At 36.2% G+C, this 19,156-nt stretch overlaps 1 protein-coding gene across 2 annotated transcripts; it reads left to right on the top strand.

Moving 5' to 3' along the window:
- Nucleotides 1–16,377: 16,377 nt before the first annotated feature.
- LOC136210573 (uncharacterized) lies at nt 16,378–17,954 on the top strand. 2 transcript variants are annotated; one of them, XM_066001901.1, is made up of 2 exons: nt 16,378–16,441; nt 17,240–17,954. In XM_066001901.1, exon 2 carries the CDS (start codon nt 17,241–17,243, stop codon nt 17,670–17,672), a length of 432 nt encoding a protein of 143 aa, XP_065857973.1. In that variant the 5' UTR covers nt 16,378–16,441; nt 17,240; the 3' UTR covers nt 17,673–17,954. The 2 variants fall into 2 exon arrangements, with proteins under 2 accessions (XP_065857973.1, XP_065857976.1); XM_066001904.1 differs by lacking the exon at nt 16,378–16,441 and adding an exon at nt 16,455–16,608.
- The last annotated feature ends 1,202 nt before the right edge of the window (nt 17,955–19,156 follow it).

Here is a 19,156-nt window from a genome sequence, read left to right as displayed (position 1 = left end):
CCACCTGCATAAGGACACGAAATAGGTCAAGAAGAGGGCCTGAACCGCGTCTATAAATAGGATTTTTCCAATGTAAATTATATATCTTTTCATTAATTGTAAATTACTCTAGCTTTCCCCTTGAAATTCCTCTCCATCTCCTCCATCTTCTTCAACCTCCATTGAAGCTCCTTCAAAGATGTTCATCGAGGAATATTCAAGGTCCGTCCTTAAGACCTAGGAAGTCGGCTGCAGAGTAGACAGGTTCCTTGAAAGGGATTTTCGTATCTCCTTTTACCTTTCCTTGTTTGTACTCTTTGATACAGTCTATGAATCCTAGGCTAACTGTATCCTGTGATATTATTCTTCATCTTTAATAATATTTTAGCTCTTATTTTGTTCTATACTTATTTGTTTAATCTTTGTCTTACGCTTTATTCAATTGATTTAACTCATTCAAAAGCCCCAAAATCTAGTAGGCACATATTGTGAGCTGAATCTGACCTAGTCAGGGCCTAGGAGATTGACGACCTCTTAGTTGATTAAGCCCAAATTGCTGAGCCTTAGACCTAGTTTCGGCCTTACAAGGGAATCACGCACTAGGAACTTCAAGAGGGTAAGTAGGGTTAATCGCCTTGAATACAAGTGACTTAGATTAGGTTTTTAATCAATAGACCTAATAACCTAACTTCATTATTATCGTTCACACCATGTTCCTTCGGGTAATTGCATTAGTGAAAGATCACCTAGGAGTAGTATAACTTAATTAGGAGTAGTTTAACTTAATTATGCGTAGAATAACTTAGTTAGAATTAGTATAATTTAGCTAGGAGTAGCGTAATTCAACCTAGGAGTAGATTAACTTAAACAAACAAACTCAAAACCCACAAAGCCTAGATAACACCTGAGACCAAGTAGCTCGATACTTGTAGTAAATAAGTCCTGTGGATTCGATACCTGGACTTTCCAGATTTATTACTTGATAACGACGGGGTACACTTATCCCTAAGATCGGCCTTCCTCCACAACCGCGGAAGGCCGCGTCAAGATGGATATCGTAGAGACATTTTGTTCAATGATGATAAGAATGGAAAAAGGGAAACCATTAGCATGCGTCAATTTTTTTTCCTTCAGAATGCAACAAAGAAATAATGATCGATCTGTAATTTTGAGTGCTCAAAAATTATTCCAACAATTCCTGGTTGATTCTTACACAATGATTGAAGCTGAAAGATTGTCATATATCAAACACAACCAAACAAATCTCAGGGCTGATTTATATAAAGGTTTATCGGATGCAGTACTTAAAGGCGACACAAATCCATCATCAAGTGGAAAACGAATAATTTTACCTTCATCATATGTTGGCGGTGCCAGGTATGTTTTGTATAAAATTAAGAGTTGTCCTATTAAATTAACTAACTATTTACAATAGAAATTTAAAATATTGTTTCATTTCTTCACCTACTTAATTAGATTGCTACCTTTTTAAAGGTACATGATACAAAACTATCAAGATACAATGGCCATATGTAGATGGTGTGGATATCCAGATCTTTTCATTACGTTCACATGCAACTCAAAATGGTCTGAAATACAAAGGTTTCTTGATAAATATAGCCTACGAGCAGAAGATAGACCAGATATAATAACAAGAGTATTCAAAATGAAGTTGGACATGTTGATTCGTGACTTGAAATCTGGGAAAATATTTGGAAGAATCATAGCACGTAAGTAAGTAATATTTAAAGTTACCGTTTTTTTATCTAATGAAAATTTATTTTCACCTAATACATCCCTTTTTAATTTATTTTGACAGTTATGTATACAATCGAGTTCCAAAAACGTGGTCTACCTCATGCACATATATTGTTATTCTTACAACCACAAGACAAACATCCAAATGGTAAGAATATCGATAAAATTATTTCAGCTGAGATACCTGATTCCATTGAAAATCCACAATTATATGAGACAGTGAAGAAATTCATGTTACATGGTCCGTGTGGGGTTTCAAATACAAAATCACCATGCATGAAAGATGGGAAATGTTCAAAGCACTTCCCTAAGAAATTCACTAGGGAGACAACTGTGGATGAATTTGGATATCCAATGTATATAAGAAGAGATAATGGGCGAACAATAGAGAAAAATCACACTCTACTTGACAACCGATTTGTGGTGCCATACAATTGTGAATTGTTATTGAAGTATGATGCGCATATTAATGTAGAATGGTGCAATCAACAAAGGGCTATCAAGTATCTTTTCAAATACATTAACAAAGGCAATGATAGAATCACTACAACATTTTACAGGCCTAAGGGAGATAGCGTTAATGGTGAGATTGAGGATGAAATAAAAATGTATTATGATTGCAGATACATTTCTACATGTGAGGCGGCTTGGAGAATTTTTGCATTTTCAATAAGTCATCGAGAACCACCAGTTGAAAGGCTAAGTTTCCATCTTCCAAATGAACAATGCATTGTATTTCGTGATGATGAACCCATTGAAAATGTTGTCGAAAGAAATTTTCAAGTAGGAACTGTTGGTCCCTTGTAAGGTTGCAAATATAGTTCCAAGGGGGGGGGGGTTAGGAACTATTTTACCTTTTTTAAATAATTTGGGCAGATTTCTTTTCTTTAAGAAAAGTTTATAAAACAGCGGCATTTAACACTCAGCAAGACACTGGCTTAGTCAACTAGTGACTAGGACAGCTTCGTTGCTTAGGTCAGGAAATAGCACTTAGAGTCTATTCCTGAACCTGCTCGTTTGTAGCGCACAACTCAGCTTGACCTCTTTTACTTGGTCAGTTTTAGTTTGTTTTAAGCAAGCAATATGAATAAGGAGTTAAGGTTTAGAAATACTTCACTCAGCAGATTTATCCAGGTTCGGCTTCTTCTAAGCCTACGTCCTGTCCCCGGAACACCTCCGAGATTTCAAATCCTCTACTGAGCTCTTTAAAGGTAGAGCCTCAAACCTTTTACAATATCAGCAATTGAGTATGACAAGAGTACCTTCCTCTATACTTCTACTCAATCCTAATCTCTCCGCTGAGTACTTAAAACCGAGTACCCAGCCTCTCCTTTCTACTTCTAGAAATGATAAAGATTTTGTCCTAAACAACAATTGCTAGAACACCTTAGATGATTGAAAAACAATCACTCTAGACTTTTACACAAATGAATAGACTTTGTAGTGTAAGAACTTTGCTTTGCTTTTGATGGAGAACTTTTGTATACGTTTGGCCAGCGTAGCGGCTCTTGCTCAAAGTTCTCTGAAGAATGTGGATTCTGAATGCTCTATTTATAGAGAGCTATGAGAGCTTCTGGTTATTTCGAATTTCGAAATAACCGTTGGAGACAAACGGCTGCAGGTCGCTTTCACTGAGTCTGCCAGCAGTTCTCGTTAGCCAATCAGATTCCAGCGTCTTCTGTTCTTCGGTCAGTGAGTCAGTATGTTCCACCATTTTGGGTAATGTCAACCAGACAGCTTGTTGTGTCTTCTGACCTTTACCTAATGAGGAAATACTTTGTCTGGAAGCTGTCTTATGGTCAGTAGCTGTCCTGTACGTTTTGTCGAGACAGCTCAGCAGCTTCATACCGAAGTTGTCTACGTGGATCTTCTCGATCCTTCTTTACTCAGCATGCGTTTCATCACTTCAACAACGACGTTTTGGAGATACGCGGGCTGAGTGGTCTTTGGCTCGTTTGACTTGGGCCTTGATTTCCATATAGGGCTTGAGCCTTATGATCTTTATATCTTATGATAAATTATAAACTCAACATTGAACAAACACATTAGTAACACTAAATCAAAGCATTTAAACTTAGTGTGTTGTAGAATATTTACTTTCACTTAATTAATTTTGTCAAATCAAAATCCTGTGGAAAGGTGTTTCAACAAACTCCCCCATTTTGATGTTGGCAAAACTAATCAGTAAGGAACTCAGCGTTGAGCTCCCCTATGATAGTTGACCTTTTTGATTAAGTGAACTCCCCCGTCAGGGCTGAGCTACTGACTTAGTTTTATTCTAAACATTCTAAGGTTTAATTGAATAAGTCTAAGGTCAGTTTTCAGATATAGGTCAGCTTATGGGACATATTCTATTTTACTCAGTATTCAGCGGAAGTAATGTATAGTGACAGAGCGCTGAGCAAATCATTTGTTCAATGGTTTATATTTGACAAGTTCAAACATCTATATGCAGCATGCATTTATATAATACTTGGCATTTAAAGGATGAATAATCAACAGTTAAAATATGAATGCAAGTATTTCAGGAGTAACAGAAGTTAGGCATAAAATAAAACAACACAAAAACAAACATTACAAAACAAAACAAGATAAAGTTCACGCAGAATATGGTGAGTGACAGGTGGATGAGAGGACTGAGCAGGAGTCGATAGAGTAGGTGCTTGTTCTTGAAGCAGAGTGCTTGCTGAGGCGATGACACGCCGACCTGACTCAGTGGCACCAAGGTGTGCATATTTGGCAGAAGTGGGTTCACACTGAGGGCCTTGTGTAGTGACAGGACTACGAGGCGGGTTGACCTCAGGTGCTGAATTGCTTTGAGTTTGAGGTGGGAGTGGAGCTTCTTTTGGACTTACAGGGATCTTGTCTTGTTTCTCTACAAGAGGAACAGAGGCTTGATTTTGTGGAGACCCCTCTTGAGCAACATGGCCCTCAAGAACAGGTTCTTCAGCTGTTCGCAGCTTCTTCTCAGCTGACTCAGCTAGGTCTTGATCAGCTTTCCTCTTGTTGCTTTCTATAAGCCTTATCTTTCACGGGACAGTATGAATATCCTTCGAGCATGCTCCCCTTTTCTTCTTCTTCTCAGCTTCAGCAACCTCAGATGGCACAGTGGACGGATTCTCAGTTGGAGGTTCATTGATTGGTTCCGTACCCTCAGCAGTGTGAGCGGCTTCAGCCATAACATCATCTATAATGGCATCCAGGTTAGCCAGATTTTCCATTTCTCCAATGGGCTGCTCACCCTCAGCCATAGGATCCTCCTCCTCAGAGGTTTCATTCTCATCATATCCTCTAAGAGGTTGGCTATGTGAGAGTCCATTCAGCAGACGTGCTGTGATAGCAGTTCCTGTTGAACTTATTTCATCAACAGTTTCTATGTTCTGGTCTTGTATTATCCGGGTGATGAGAGAACCTAAACGGAGCTTCCTTCCGCTTCTTTGGAAAGCCCCGACCAAAAATACAGGCATGTTGAAAGGAGTGCTGGTCAGCATATGCCAGATGAAACATTGTTCAAAATTAGAGGCAGATGAGGGAGAGCTGAGTTTAGGGAAGATAAAGTTGGTCAGCAAGAAGTGGGCCATCTTCTGATTTTTGCCCATGCAGGTGCTGGGTACTTCTCCCTTGTAGTTTCTGGGTTTACAGAATCCCTTCATCTTCTCTGCGATGGCTTTCGGTATCGGCTCCTTTGTGGTTCTGAACTGGATCCCTGTATTTGGTATCTCTAGCAATGTAGCTAGATATTCAGGGGTTATCACTATCTTTTGACCCTTGACTGTGGTCTCCAGATAGTCAGAGTCATCTGCATCAACATGCAGGTTGGAGTAGAACTCTCTTACCATTGTAGGATAGGTTTGCCCGGACAGAGAGAAGAGACCTGTCCATTTGTTGTTTTTGATCCATTCACAGAATGGAGTCTCTGAAGAGATGAAGTCAGGGTGGAAGAATCGACTTCTTAATACCTCTTGATTCTTAGCCCAAGAGTGTACTTTAATCATTTTTCTCATTAGGCTAGTTGAAGGACCAGCCTGGTCAGAGGATTTGAGAGTTGGAGAGAAATAACTTTCGTTATAAGACATTTTTGAAGTTTTGAAGCTCTTTGGAAAATTTAGAAGCTTTCTTAGGGTCCAATGTATATGTGACGAGGGTAGTGGGTTAGTATTTACTATTTATAGATTTTATGGTGTAGGGTTCCGTTTGAATTTTATCCAGTTTTGCTCTGGGTTGTCCAATCGACAGAAACCCTGACACTTATGACACTATTAAGACGTTATTCGACGCATGCGCAGTATAGGTGTCACTTCGCGTGTAGTGACATTAAATGCTAATAAGTGCTTTTACTTAGCGTTTGTTGATATAAACGTTTCATATTCTAAGTAGTCAGTGCATTCTTTAAGGATGGTTTTTAGTTCAAGTTCGAAAACTAATTTACTCAGTGTGCAAGATTACTCAGTATTGTATATTCAGTCAGTTTCAATGACATACTCAGCAAACAATAAATCATTCAGCATTCAATATTCATTTAGCACAGGAATTTACTGAAGAGGATTAAACATACCAATTGCTTCTCTCAGTATGCTAAATTGCTCTCGTGCTAGAGGCTTTGTAAAGATATCAGCAAGCTGCTCGTCTGTTGGTACGTACGTCAGCTTGATTTCTTTCTTGAGTACATGATCTCTGATGAAGTGATGTCGTATACTGACATGTTTCATCCTGCTGTGTTGAATTGGGTTCTTTGAGAGGTCAATTGCACTTTTGTTGTCGCATTTGACTTCAATTGTCTTTGTTTGAACACCATAATCTTCAAGTTGTTGCTTAATCCAAAGGACCTGAGCAACACAGCTTCCAGCAGCAATGTACTCAGCTTCAGTTGTGGACAGGGCTACTGACGCCTGCTTCTTGCTGAACCAAGATACAAGACAGCTTCCTAGGAATTGGCATCCTCCAGAGGTGCTTTTTCTTTCCAGCTTGTCTCGTCCATAGTCAGCGTCAGTGTATCCGATGAGTGTAAAGTCATGAGTGTTTGGATACCACAGACCTGCATTTACTGAGCTTTGCAAATATCTAAGGATCCTTTTTACGGCTATGTAATGGGATTCCTTAGGGTTAGCTTGATATCTAGAACAATAACATACTGAGAACTGAATGTCCGGTCTACTTGCTGTTAAGTAAAGTAAAGAGCCAATCATACCTCGGTATAACTTGCTGTCTACTGACTTACCATTCTCATCAGCACAAAGGACAGTGTCAGTGCCCATAGGAGTGGATATTGGCTTACAATGTTCTAGTTCATATTTCTTTAATATCTCCTTGGCATATTTAGCTTGACTTATGAATATGCCATTCTTTCCTTGCTTGATTTGAAGTCCGAGGAAGAAGTTGAGTTCTCCCATCATTGACATTTCGAATTCAGTCTGCATTTGTTTGCTAAATTCCTTGCACATAGATTCATTAGTAGCACCAAATATTATATCATCAACATAAATTTGGGCCAGCAGGGTATCTTTACCCTTTTTCTTAATGAATAAGGTTGTATCAGCTTTGCCCCTGACGTAATTTCTAGTCAGCAGGAAACTGGTCAGCCTCTCGTACCAAGCACGTGGTGCTTGCTTGAGGCCGTACAGAGCCTTTTTGAGTTTGTAAACATGGTTTGGGAACTTAGGGTCCTCAAAACCTGGAGGTTGATTTACATAAACCTCCTCGTTTATAACTCCATTAAGAAATGCACTTTTGACATCCATTTGGAATAATTTAAAATTCATGTAAGATGCATATGCACATAATATTCTAATTGCCTCCAGCCTTGCCACTGGGGCAAAGGTCTCACCGTAGTTTATACCTTCTTGCTGACTGTAGCCCTGAGCTACAAGCCTTGCTTTGTTCCTGACTACGTTTCCTTGTTCGTCCATCTTGTTCCTGAAGACCCATCTCGTTCCAATGATCTTTTGGCTCCTAGGATGTGGCACTAGCTCCCATACATTATTTCTCCTGAACTGATTGAGTTCCTCTTGCATGGCATTCATCCAGAATTCGTCATCCTCAGCTTCGGCAAAGTTCTTCGGCTCAAGTACTGAGATAAAAGCTACATTGCCAAGATACTTCCTTAGTTGATTTCTTGTCATCAGCGTATTTCCAGCTGAGTCAAGAATTGCATTTTCTGAATGCCCTCTTGGGACTCTTGTCTCCTTTGGTAGACTTGTGTCTTGTTCTATCTGTGTTTCAACATTCTCTACAGAAGTAGATAGGTCAGTGAAAGTAATTTTAGGTTCACTCTTACTCTTGGTCAGCCGTTTTATGAAGGACTCAGTAGCTGGTTCTTGATCAGCAGGTGCTGAGTTTGGTTCATCTTCTGTCAGCGGCTGGTATCTTCCTGCAGGGTTAGTTTCATCGAATTGCACATGTATAGATTCTTCTAATGCTTGAGTTCTCTTATTAAAAACTTTGTATGCTTTGCTGTTTGTTGAGTAGCCTAGAAAGATAGCCTCATCAGCTTTTGAATCAAATTTGGCTAAGCTATCTTTGGTATTTAAAATAAAACACCTACAGCCAAAGGCACGAAAGTATCCAATGTTGGGCTTTCGTCCTTTCCAAAGTTCATATGGGGTTTTCTTAAGTATAGGTCTAACTAAAGCACTATTCAGAATATAGCATGCTGTGTTGACAGCTTCTCCCCAAAAATACTTTGGAAGCCTATGCTCATCCAGCATTGTCCTGGCAATCTCAACCAGAGTTCTGTTCTTCCTTTCAACAACCCCATTTTGCTGAGGCGTTCTAGGAGCAGAGAAATTGTGGTCAATGCCGCTGGCTTCACAGAATTCAACAAATTTCTGGTTTTTGAATTCTCCACCATTATCACTACGGATATGAGCTAATTTTAGGTCTTTCTCATTTTCAATTTTTCTAACCAAGTTTGAAAATGTCTCAAAAGTCTCATCCTTACTGGTCAGCAGGATAACCCATGTGTACCGAGAGAAATCATCTACAATAACCAAGGAAAACCTTCTTCCACCCAGACTCAGCGGCTGGACTGGACCAAAGAGATCCAAGTGTAGCATTTCTAACGGACGCTTAGTTGAGACAATGTTTTTACTTTGAAAAGATTGCTTGGTTTGTTTTCCAGCTTGGCAGGCATGGCATAATTGATCTTTTTGAAATTTAAGTTCAGGCAGTCCCTCAACCAATTGCTTTCTTGCGAATTTGGCCAGGAGGTCCATGCTTACATGACCAAGTCTCCTGTGCCATAGCCAGGAATTTTCTTCCTTTGTGACTAAGCATACAGTTTTTGAAAACTTCTTTTCGAGGTTTAGCATAAAGACATTGTCTATCCGAGGGGCAGTTAAGATTAACTCATTAGTTTTACCCTCGTATATTTTACATCCAGTAGCATCAAATATAACTTTTCTCCCATTGTCACATAGCTGAGCTACACTGAGTAAGTTATATTTGAGTCCGCTGACTAGGGAGACAGATTCAATAGTAGGGTTACCTCCGACGGTTCCTGAGCCTACTATCTTACCCTTCTTGTTGTCTCCAAAACTTACACTCCCTCCTCGTTTACGTTCAAACGTGATGAACTGAGTTTCATCACTCGTCATATGCCTTGAGCATGCGCTGTCAATATACCACATCTTTGACTTCTCGGCACATCTCAGGCTTACCTGCATTGTAACTAGTTACTTTTAGGTACCCAACTCTTTTTGGGTCCTGACTTGTTAGGTGCAACAGGTATAGCATCATATTTTATTTTATGGCGGCATACATGGACAGTATGGCTATTCTTTCCACAGAAGTCACAACTGACCTTCTGTTTAGGATTTTTTACTGACTTGTCAGCACCCCAGTGCTGAGCGTGCCAGCACACTTTAATAGTGTGTCCTAACTTCCCACAAAAATCACATTGGACTTTTCGCTGGGGATTTCTTCTCTGCTGAGTACCTTGGTACTGTGTACCTTGATACTGAGTTCTCAGCGGAAATTTTTTTTTGTTTGGAACCTTTAATTGGTTCTGAATGGTTGTGACATCCTTCCTCAGTTTCTTTGAAACTGACTGGACTTCAGAGACAGACTCATGAATGATTTTCATATTTTCATGCAAAACTGAGTTGTCTTGAAGAAGGTATCTGAGGTCACTCAGTTTGACCTCTTCTACTTCATCACAGCGCCGGTTGAGTGCTTTAATCTTCCTATTACACTTTTTAACAAGTGTATAGAGATCACTCAGGGCGTTACCCATTTCATTTCTGAGTTGAGAGAGTGAGATTGCCTTATTAGATTTCTCTTCATTATCTGACTCATCAGATTGGTCAGCATGCTCAGAAATGCATGGCTCAGCAAGTTCGTCAGCCATAAAGCATATCTTCGCTGACTCGGTGGCCTCAGTTTCTGTTGATGAAGATTCATCACTGTCACTCCAAGTAGCCACCATTGCCTTCTTCCCACTTTTCTTGTCTTTCCTCAGCGTGGGGCAGTTTGACTTAATATGGCCATCTTGGTGGCACTCAAAGCATGTAATGGGCTTTGAGCTGTCCTTTCTATATTTGCTGTCGCTTGAGTCAGCCTTATACTTATCAAACTTTTTGTAAGGCTTTTTGGAATATTTGTCGTTCTTCCTGAACAGCCTCTTCATCTTTCTTGTAAACATAGCCATCTCCTCATCATCAGTTGAACTCCCGTCAGTGGAGTCAGCCTTCATGACAAGTGACTTCTGCTTCTTGTCATCAGATTTTTCCTTCACCTCAAAGTTCTTCATTGATATCTCATGGGTCAGCAATGAACCGATGAGTTCGTCATATTTGTAGGTGGTTAAATCCTGAGCTTCCTCAACTGCTGTCTTCTTTGCTTGCCAGTCTTTTGGAAGACTCCTGAGTATCTTTTTGACTTGTTCTTCCTCAGTGAAGATTTTCCCAAGTCTCTTGAGCTCATTAATGATGTTGGTGAACCTTGCGTTCATGTCTGAAATGCCCTCATCATTGTTCATCTCGAACAGCTCGTACAGTCTCATCTGCTGATTCACCTTGGATTCTTTTACTTTGTTTGTTCCCTCGTAGGTGACTTCCAGCTTTTTCCAGATCTCTTGTGCCGACTCACAACCTGAGATTTTGTTATATTCAGCAGCATCGAGCGCACAGTGAAGCATATTGATAGCCGAAGCATGGTTTTGAAGCTTCTTAAGATCATCCTCTGTCCATTCAACCTCAGCTTTAACAACTGACTGGTCATCAACAACTTTCACAGGTACAAACGGGCCTTGGACTATAGATAGCCAGGCACTCATGTTTGTAGCTTGAATGAAGTTTTTCATCCTATTCTTCCAAAAGGTATAGTTTGACCCGAAGAATAGGGGAGGCCTGGTAATGGACAGCCCCTCAGGTAATATCTGAGTTGTCTGGTTTCCAGGGAGAAACCGAGTGCTGTTTTCGCCCATGGTATGGATCAACTCAAGGTTGTTAGACCTTTAGTAATGAGCTTTTAGGCTCTGATACCACTTATTGGTCCCTTGTAAGGTTGCAAATATAGTTCCAAGGGGGGGGTTAGGAACTATTTTACCTTTTTTAAATAATTTGGGCAGATTTCTTTTCTTTAAGAAAAGTTTATAAAACAGCGGCACTTAACACTCAGCAAGACACTGGCTTAGTCAACTAGTGACTAGGACAGCTTCGTTGCTTAGGTCAGGAAATAGCACTTAGAGTCTATTCCTGAACCTGCTCGTTTGTAGCGCACAACTCAGCTTGACCTCTTTTACTTGGTCAGTTTTAGTTTGTTTTAAGCAAGCAATATGAATAAGGAGTTAAGGTTTAGAAATACTTCACTCAGCAGATTTATCCAGGTTCGGCTTCTTCTAAGCCTACGTCCTGTCCCCGGAACACCTCCGAGATTTCAAATCCTCTACTGAGCTCTTTAAAGGTAGAGCCTCAAACCTTTTACAATATCAGCAATTGAGTATGACAAGAGTACCTTCCTCTATACTTCTACTCAATCCTAATCTCTCCGCTGAGTACTTAAAACCGAGTACCCAGCCTCTCCTTTCTACTTCTAGAAATGATAAAGATTTTGTCCTAAACAACAATTGCTAGAACACCTTAGATGATTGAAAAACAATCACTCTAGACTTTTACACAAATGAATAGACTTTGTAGTGTAAGAACTTTGCTTTGCTTTTGATGGAGAACTTTTGTATACGTTTGGCCAGCGTAGCGGCTCTTGCTCAAAGTTCTCTGAAGAATGTGGATTCTGAATGCTCTATTTATAGAGAGCTATGAGAGCTTCTGGTTATTTCAAATTTCAAAATAACCGTTGGAGACAAACGGCTACAGGTCGCTTTCACTGAGTCTGCCAGCAGTTCTTGTTAGCCAATCAGATTCCAGCGTCTTCTGTTCTTCGGTCAGTGAGTCAGTATGTTCCACCATTTTGGGTAATGTCAACCAGACAGCTTGTTGTGTCTTCTGACCTTTACCTAATGAGGAAATACTTTGTCTGGAAGCTGTCTTATGGTCAGTAGCTGTCCTGTATGTTTTGTCGAGACAGCTCAGCAGCTTCATACCGAAGTTGTCTACGTGGATCTTCTCGATCCTTCTTTACTCAGCATGCGTTTCATCACTTCAATGGCGACGTTTTGGAGATACGCGGCTGAGTGGTCTTTGGCTCGTTTGACTTGGGCCTTGATTTCCATATAGGGCTTGAGCCTTATGATCTTTATGTCTTATGATAAATTATAAACTCAACATTGAATAAACACATTAGTAACACTTAAATCAAAGCATTTAAACTTAGTGTGTTGTAGAATATTTACTTTCACTTAATTAATTTTGTCAAATCAAAATCCTGTGGAAAGGTGTTTCAACAGGAACTATGTTCCTAGAGTGGATGAAAGAAAATGAAGTATATCCTGAAGCTAGAGAATTGACTTACGTTGAATTTCCAAATAAGTTTGTGTGGAAAGAAGTTGAAGTGATTGATGCATCTGCTTACACGACAAAAACAATTAAGAAATGGTGCCCAAGACAAAGAGGATTTTCTGTTGGCAGGATATTTTACATCCATCCAGGTGTTGGCGAATTATATTATCTCAGAATTTTGTTAAACATTGTCAAGGGTCCAACTAAATATGATGATATCAAAACTGTGAATGGTATTGTATATCCTACTTTCAAAGAAGCATGTTTTGCATTGGGATTACTTGACGATGACAAAGAATATGTATCTGCTATACAAGAAGCATCCTTTTGGGGAATAGGTCATTTTTTACGTGTATTGTTTGCTACTTTGTTGTTCTCGAATTGCATTTCAATGCCAAATGAATTGTGGAATCAAACATGGCACCTTCTTTGTGATGATATTCAACATTTTCAACAGAAGCTCCTCAATAACAAAGGTACTACTTTATATTTCAATATTTATCTTTAAATACATTATATAGTGTTACAATTTTTGAGTTAGTGATCCATACATAATTTGGTATAATACATTAACACCTTTGCAATTTCATTAGTTAATTTATTAATGCAATTCCCATTTCAATTTTTTTAATAGATCTAAGAATGACTGATGAACAATTGAAGAACTACACACTTTTTGAGATAGAAAAGTTGTTGAAAAGAAACGGTAGAATCTTGAAAGATTATGATTCTTTACCTTACCCAGATGTTGCACGAATTGATGAAGGTAGAAATAGTCTTATTCGAGATGAATTGTGTTATGAAAGAAAGTTATTGGCAGAAGAAAGCAAGCAGCTTATTCAGTCATTAAATTGCGACCAAACAATTGTGTACCAAACATTTATAGATGCTATAAAAAAGAAAATGGTGGAGTTTTCTTTGTTTATGGATTTGGTGGAACGGGAAAAACATCTGTATGGAAAACTTTAACATCATTTCTGAGATCCAAAGGAGATATTGTACTCACTGTAGCATCAAGTGGAATAGCTTCTCTTCTTATGCCTGGGGGGAGAACTACACATTCTCGATTTGGTATACCAATAGTTGTAAATAAAGACTCAACATGCAACATCAAACAAGGAAGTGATTTAGTTGAGTTAATCATTAAGGCAAGACTTATTATATGGGATAAGGCACCAATGGTACATAAACATTGTTTTGAAGCATTTGACAGAACTTTAAGAGATATTATGCGGTTCCAAAATGCTAATAGCATGAGTTTGCCATTTGGTGGAAAAGTTGTTATTTTTGGTGGAGATTTCAAGCAGATACTACCTGTCATTCCTAAAGGCAGTAGACAAAACATTGTTTCAGCCATATAAATGCATCTCATTTGTGGAAATACTGCAAAGTTCTTAAATCAACCAAGAATATGAGGCTTCAAAGTGACAGTGGAAATGAAAACAATGAGGAATTAAAATTGTTTTCAAAATGGATCTTAAGTATTGGGGATGGAACAATTGGTGGAGCAAATGACGGAGAAAGTACATTTTATGTACCTGAAGATTTATTGATCCAAGATAGTGGTAATCCTATAGAAGCAATGGTCAAACACACGTATCCTAAATTAATGGAAAACAATCGGGATCCAACCTACTTACAAGAGCGTGTCGTTCTTGCACCAACATTGGATATTGTGAACAAAGTCAATGAATTTATGTTGTCTCCATGGTCGGGGGAAGAAAAATGTTACTTAAGTTCAGATACTATCTGCAAAGTTGAAAATGCATCACACAACAACGAAGACGTGTACACTCCGGAATTTTTGAATAGTATAAATTCATCGGGATTGCCAAATCACAAATTGATATTAAAGATTGGAATACCTATCATGTTACTGCGTAATATAGATCAAACCTCTGAGTTATGTAACGTCACTCGATTAATTGTTACTCGATTAGGAGAACACGTGATTGAAGCATAAAAAATTACCGGATGTAACATTGGACAGAAGATATACATTCCTCGACTTGCTTTGACTCCATCAGATATCAAATTACCTTTCAGATTTCAAAGAAGATCGTATCCTTTGGTTGTATGTTTTGCAATTACAATAAATAAAAGTCAAGGACAATCACTAGCACATGTTGGATTATATCTTCCACGTCCGGTTTTCAGCCATGGTCAAATGTATGTAGCAGTCTCAAGAGTTACTAGCAAAAAAGGATTAAAAATTCTCATTTCTGATGATGATGGAAAACTATGTAACTCTATTCAAAATGTAGTTTTCAAAGAAGTATTTAATAATATTGATTGAACTATTCATCATTCATTATTCATCATGTTAAATTATAATAATCATATATTCATTAAATTTTAATTTATACAAAATTATAGACCTATATATAATATCGATGAAAATATAGAAAAAACCGTGCAACGCACGGGTGAAAAACTAGTTTTAACTATTATATTATGGTTTTTACAAAATTGTTAGTATTTCAAGAGTTTTAACAGATGAAAATGAAACATGGTCATATGACAAGTTGTTGGAAAATATTAACTAAAAAAATATTATTATTTGAATCTCTTCAAATTCTCAAATGTTAAGCATAATAATTCTAATTAATAGAATTAATTTCACATATTAATTATGAAACGTTTTTTTTGGTACTGAGTGGACTTAATACTTCATTAAGAAAAAATAAAAATTTTAATTAATGGGCAAAAAATATTTCCACTCTCCTATTTATATGCTTATATCTTAACATTCTCTCTTATTTTCGAAAAAAAACGAGAAAAAGATAGTTCTCTCCTAATTATCTTTTTTGTCCATTTATTTTTGTTTTTTATTCTTTTATTTGTTTTTCTTGCTTACAAAATTCAAGAATATATAATTATTAAAAAATATTAATGAAATCTAATAAGCGATATAGTGAAAGAATGAAGAAAAAATTGATTGAATGTCTAGATGAGATATTACGAGATGAAAATCGGAGAAATCATCACCTTAAGCTGATTCAATTGGATATATTGGGTTATTGTAGCAGAATGAATAATTGAATTCGAATACTTGATGATCATGAAATTCCATCAAGCAAGATGATTATCATCAAGATGAATTTGTGACTAATTCTTATAAATTTTATTTTTTTTATATGTAACATATTGAATTAATAAAGTTTCTTCATATGCAACATTAGAAAAATATTGATTGTAATAGTTTATATCATAATAATATATTGATGTTGCTTTCATTTTAACATAGATTGTAATTCTCTTGTATCGTAGATATAATATTTAATTTTAATTGTCTTTTGTATCGTAAATATAATATTTAATTTTAATTATAGTTTAATTCAATTTTTGGTTTTTCATTATATTCTAATATATTTCTTAATTAATCTTCTATTTTATTATTATTGTTTCATAGAATTTCAAAATATGAAAATATATTAAAATTATTAAAAAGTACAAATCATTGAATTTTATAAAAATAAATAAATCATTCACCTTTAATTAAAATTCTATAAAAAAATTAATCAATTATTTTTAAAATTAATTTAATTTGAATTATCAATAAAAAATATATATATTAATTTTAAATATACATAATATAAAAAAAATTCATAACATGATATAAATTTACTTAAAAGTAAATATGTTAATTTATTTATTTATTTAAATTATATAAAAGTTTCGTATTCCGTACCGGTTTTGACTAGTATATATATAACTATTTTCCTTAGAATTGTAGCATCATCGCTGAATGGGGTACAACTATTTTCCTTAGATTTCCATTTTCTTCTCTCTTTACCCTTCCAGTATTGGAGGTATAATCTTCTCTTAAACTTTTTACTTAAATATGAAATCTTTTTCCTCCTCTATTTTCATCTCTGGTCAATCGACTAAAGGGTGTTATCTTTCTTGATCCAAGCATTGATGATGGATCATTTGTCCCCAGTATTTTAGTAAATTGCGTTTTCAGTTCTTGCTCATGGTGATAATTGCTACATCTATTTCTGTTTTGCGTTCGACTTGTTAAATTTGTCTTTCCATTTGTTTTTAATTATTTATTTTTATTATTGAAGAAGAAACAAAATGGAGTTCTCGAAGTTCAATCTTGCATCTAGCTACTGCTTGGAATTTTTACTTTGATTTTAGGGTTTCCAACAGAACAGAAGTGAAACTCTATTTTGGTAATAAATATCCTTGGAATTGGATGATATAGTATAGACCTGGAAGAATGCAATTTGATTATATGTAATTAATGAAACCTGACTAAAGCCTTCAAATTGGGATTAGGCTCTGCTCAACCTCTGTTTGAGCAGACCTGATATAAATTTCACCCCTTTTAGGATTACAGCTTTATCTAATTATTTGTTGATAAAACTTTAGCATTAGCATGTTTGATGTAGAGCTAAGCATGATCAATTACTTGTGCTCCTTTGTCATGATCTCCTAAATTAAATTGATATGTTTTGAGAAGAGTTTTCCGTGCTTCTTGTCTTTGCATGTGGATAAATGCTTTTGATTATACCATTGTGGTTGGTTTCAATGGAGACCTCAAATGACTTAGATATGTTTCTAGTAATATATCTGAAGAAGTATATGGATGTATGATTTTGTAGAATGGATTCAGAAGTGGTATTGCACAATGGTGGATGTCATTGTAGGAGAGTAAGATGGAGAGTTAAAGCAGCAAATAGTGTTACAGGTTGGAAATGCAACTGCTCTGATTGTTCCATGAGAGGCAACATCCACTTCATTGTTCCTTGTGAAATGTTTCAACTTTCAGGAGATTCCAAACAGTACCTCAATACCTATACTTTTGGTACACATACAGCTAAGCATACCTTCTGTAAGGTTTGCGGCATAACTTCCTTCTATATACCACGATCAAATCCTGATGGAGTTGCAGTTACATTAACATGTGTGGATCCAGGAACACTCTCCCATGTTGAAATTAAGCAATATGATGGCCAAAATTGGGAAACCTCTTATGCTCACACAAATATTGCTTCATTTTCAAACAAACTGTTGAAGGAGGCACTTGATAAATAATGAATGATTTTGCATTATGTGAAAGTTGTGTGTGTTCTCTGATGCACAACCTATTTAAATACTGTACTTGTTGGTTTTCTTCGGAAAAACAAAATGACATTGGATTGTGTTTATAACGTCTTGTACCTTTCTACTTCTTTTTCCATCTAACTTATATCATTATTATTAAAATATTTTTTAGGGAAAATTATTTATTAGTCTTTTACTTTTTACCTAATGTATTGTTTAATCCTTGTATTTACAATAATACATTATATGATTTTTAACTTTTGTTTTATTCAACAGTTTAGTCCATCTGTCTATTTAAAATACTAATTAGCCTTTACTCATCATGATAAATTACATCTAAGGTCTCATTAGGGTTAGAGTTATGTTTAGTAACATGTTTATGCATTGGAAACTTATTTGAGATGTGTTTGCATGATTGAATGTGTTAGAAATCCTCTTATTTTAACAGCTCGATAGTTTCGCAGTCATTAAAAACCTTCTGCACTGAAAGCAACTACACAATTGACTGCGGAAGGTTTTTCATGACTGCGAAAACAATTGAATGAAGGAGTACCTTTGCAATCTCATACATTGCGAAGGGATTGCATGAACTACGAAGACAATTGTCTTCTTCGTTGAAACTGTTTTTTTTTTTTATAATTCAAAATGAGTTTTATACTTTTAACACCACATTGGACATATAAAAATAATTGCTTTTAAATTGTTAAATACTCATTCTGTTCCATATTATTTGTAAAATAGAGATTTGTTTGTTTCATATCATGTGCCAGTAAGTTTTCAATGGAAATTTATTCTATAAACCCTTGTTAATGAATTTAGCATTAATTACTCTTTTTGTTATTTTAAGTTTTTGATGTATGAAGAGTGGTGTAACTTGCTGAATGTTACAGAAAATAAGGATTATTAATAAGGAGAGGTCAATTGATATTTTAGTATATTTTTTATAATTTAATACAAATCAACCATTTTTAAATGTGTGATTGCCGAATGTGACAAATAATATGAAACAAATGCGATATATATATCAAATGTAAATTAAAAGGAGTAGTGCACTTAAAAGACATTGATATTCACAAATAATTTTCATAGTAAATATGGAGATGGTGTGTCTTTATAATAAAGTGATATGTGCAAAAATACCTCTAACGTTGATAGTTAAGAGCAATTCCTAACATCTAAAATGGTGCAATTTTACTTCTAACATTGGCAGCCAAAAGCAAATTTGTCCCTAACGTTGACAGTTAGATCAATTTCAGATATCAAAAACAAATATTTTGCTCATTATTTTGCATCAGTTGCCTATCAATTCAATTGGTTCTAAAAAAAAGATTCATATTTTTTTATGATTTAATAATAGAATTAGAGATTAATATTTTTAAATTTCCTGAAATACTTGTCTTTTTTTTTGTCTAAGTCGTACAGAATAAGTATAATTTTTTAATTTTTCTTTTTGTTAAAAAAATTAATGTCTATTC

Source organism: Euphorbia lathyris, chromosome 1 (assembly GCF_963576675.1).
Source record: "Euphorbia lathyris chromosome 1, ddEupLath1.1, whole genome shotgun sequence".
NCBI classification, from domain to species: domain Eukaryota; kingdom Viridiplantae; phylum Streptophyta; class Magnoliopsida; order Malpighiales; family Euphorbiaceae; genus Euphorbia; species Euphorbia lathyris.
The sequence above is the reverse complement of the archived record's forward strand: the minus strand, read 5'-3'. Positions and strand labels throughout refer to the sequence as shown.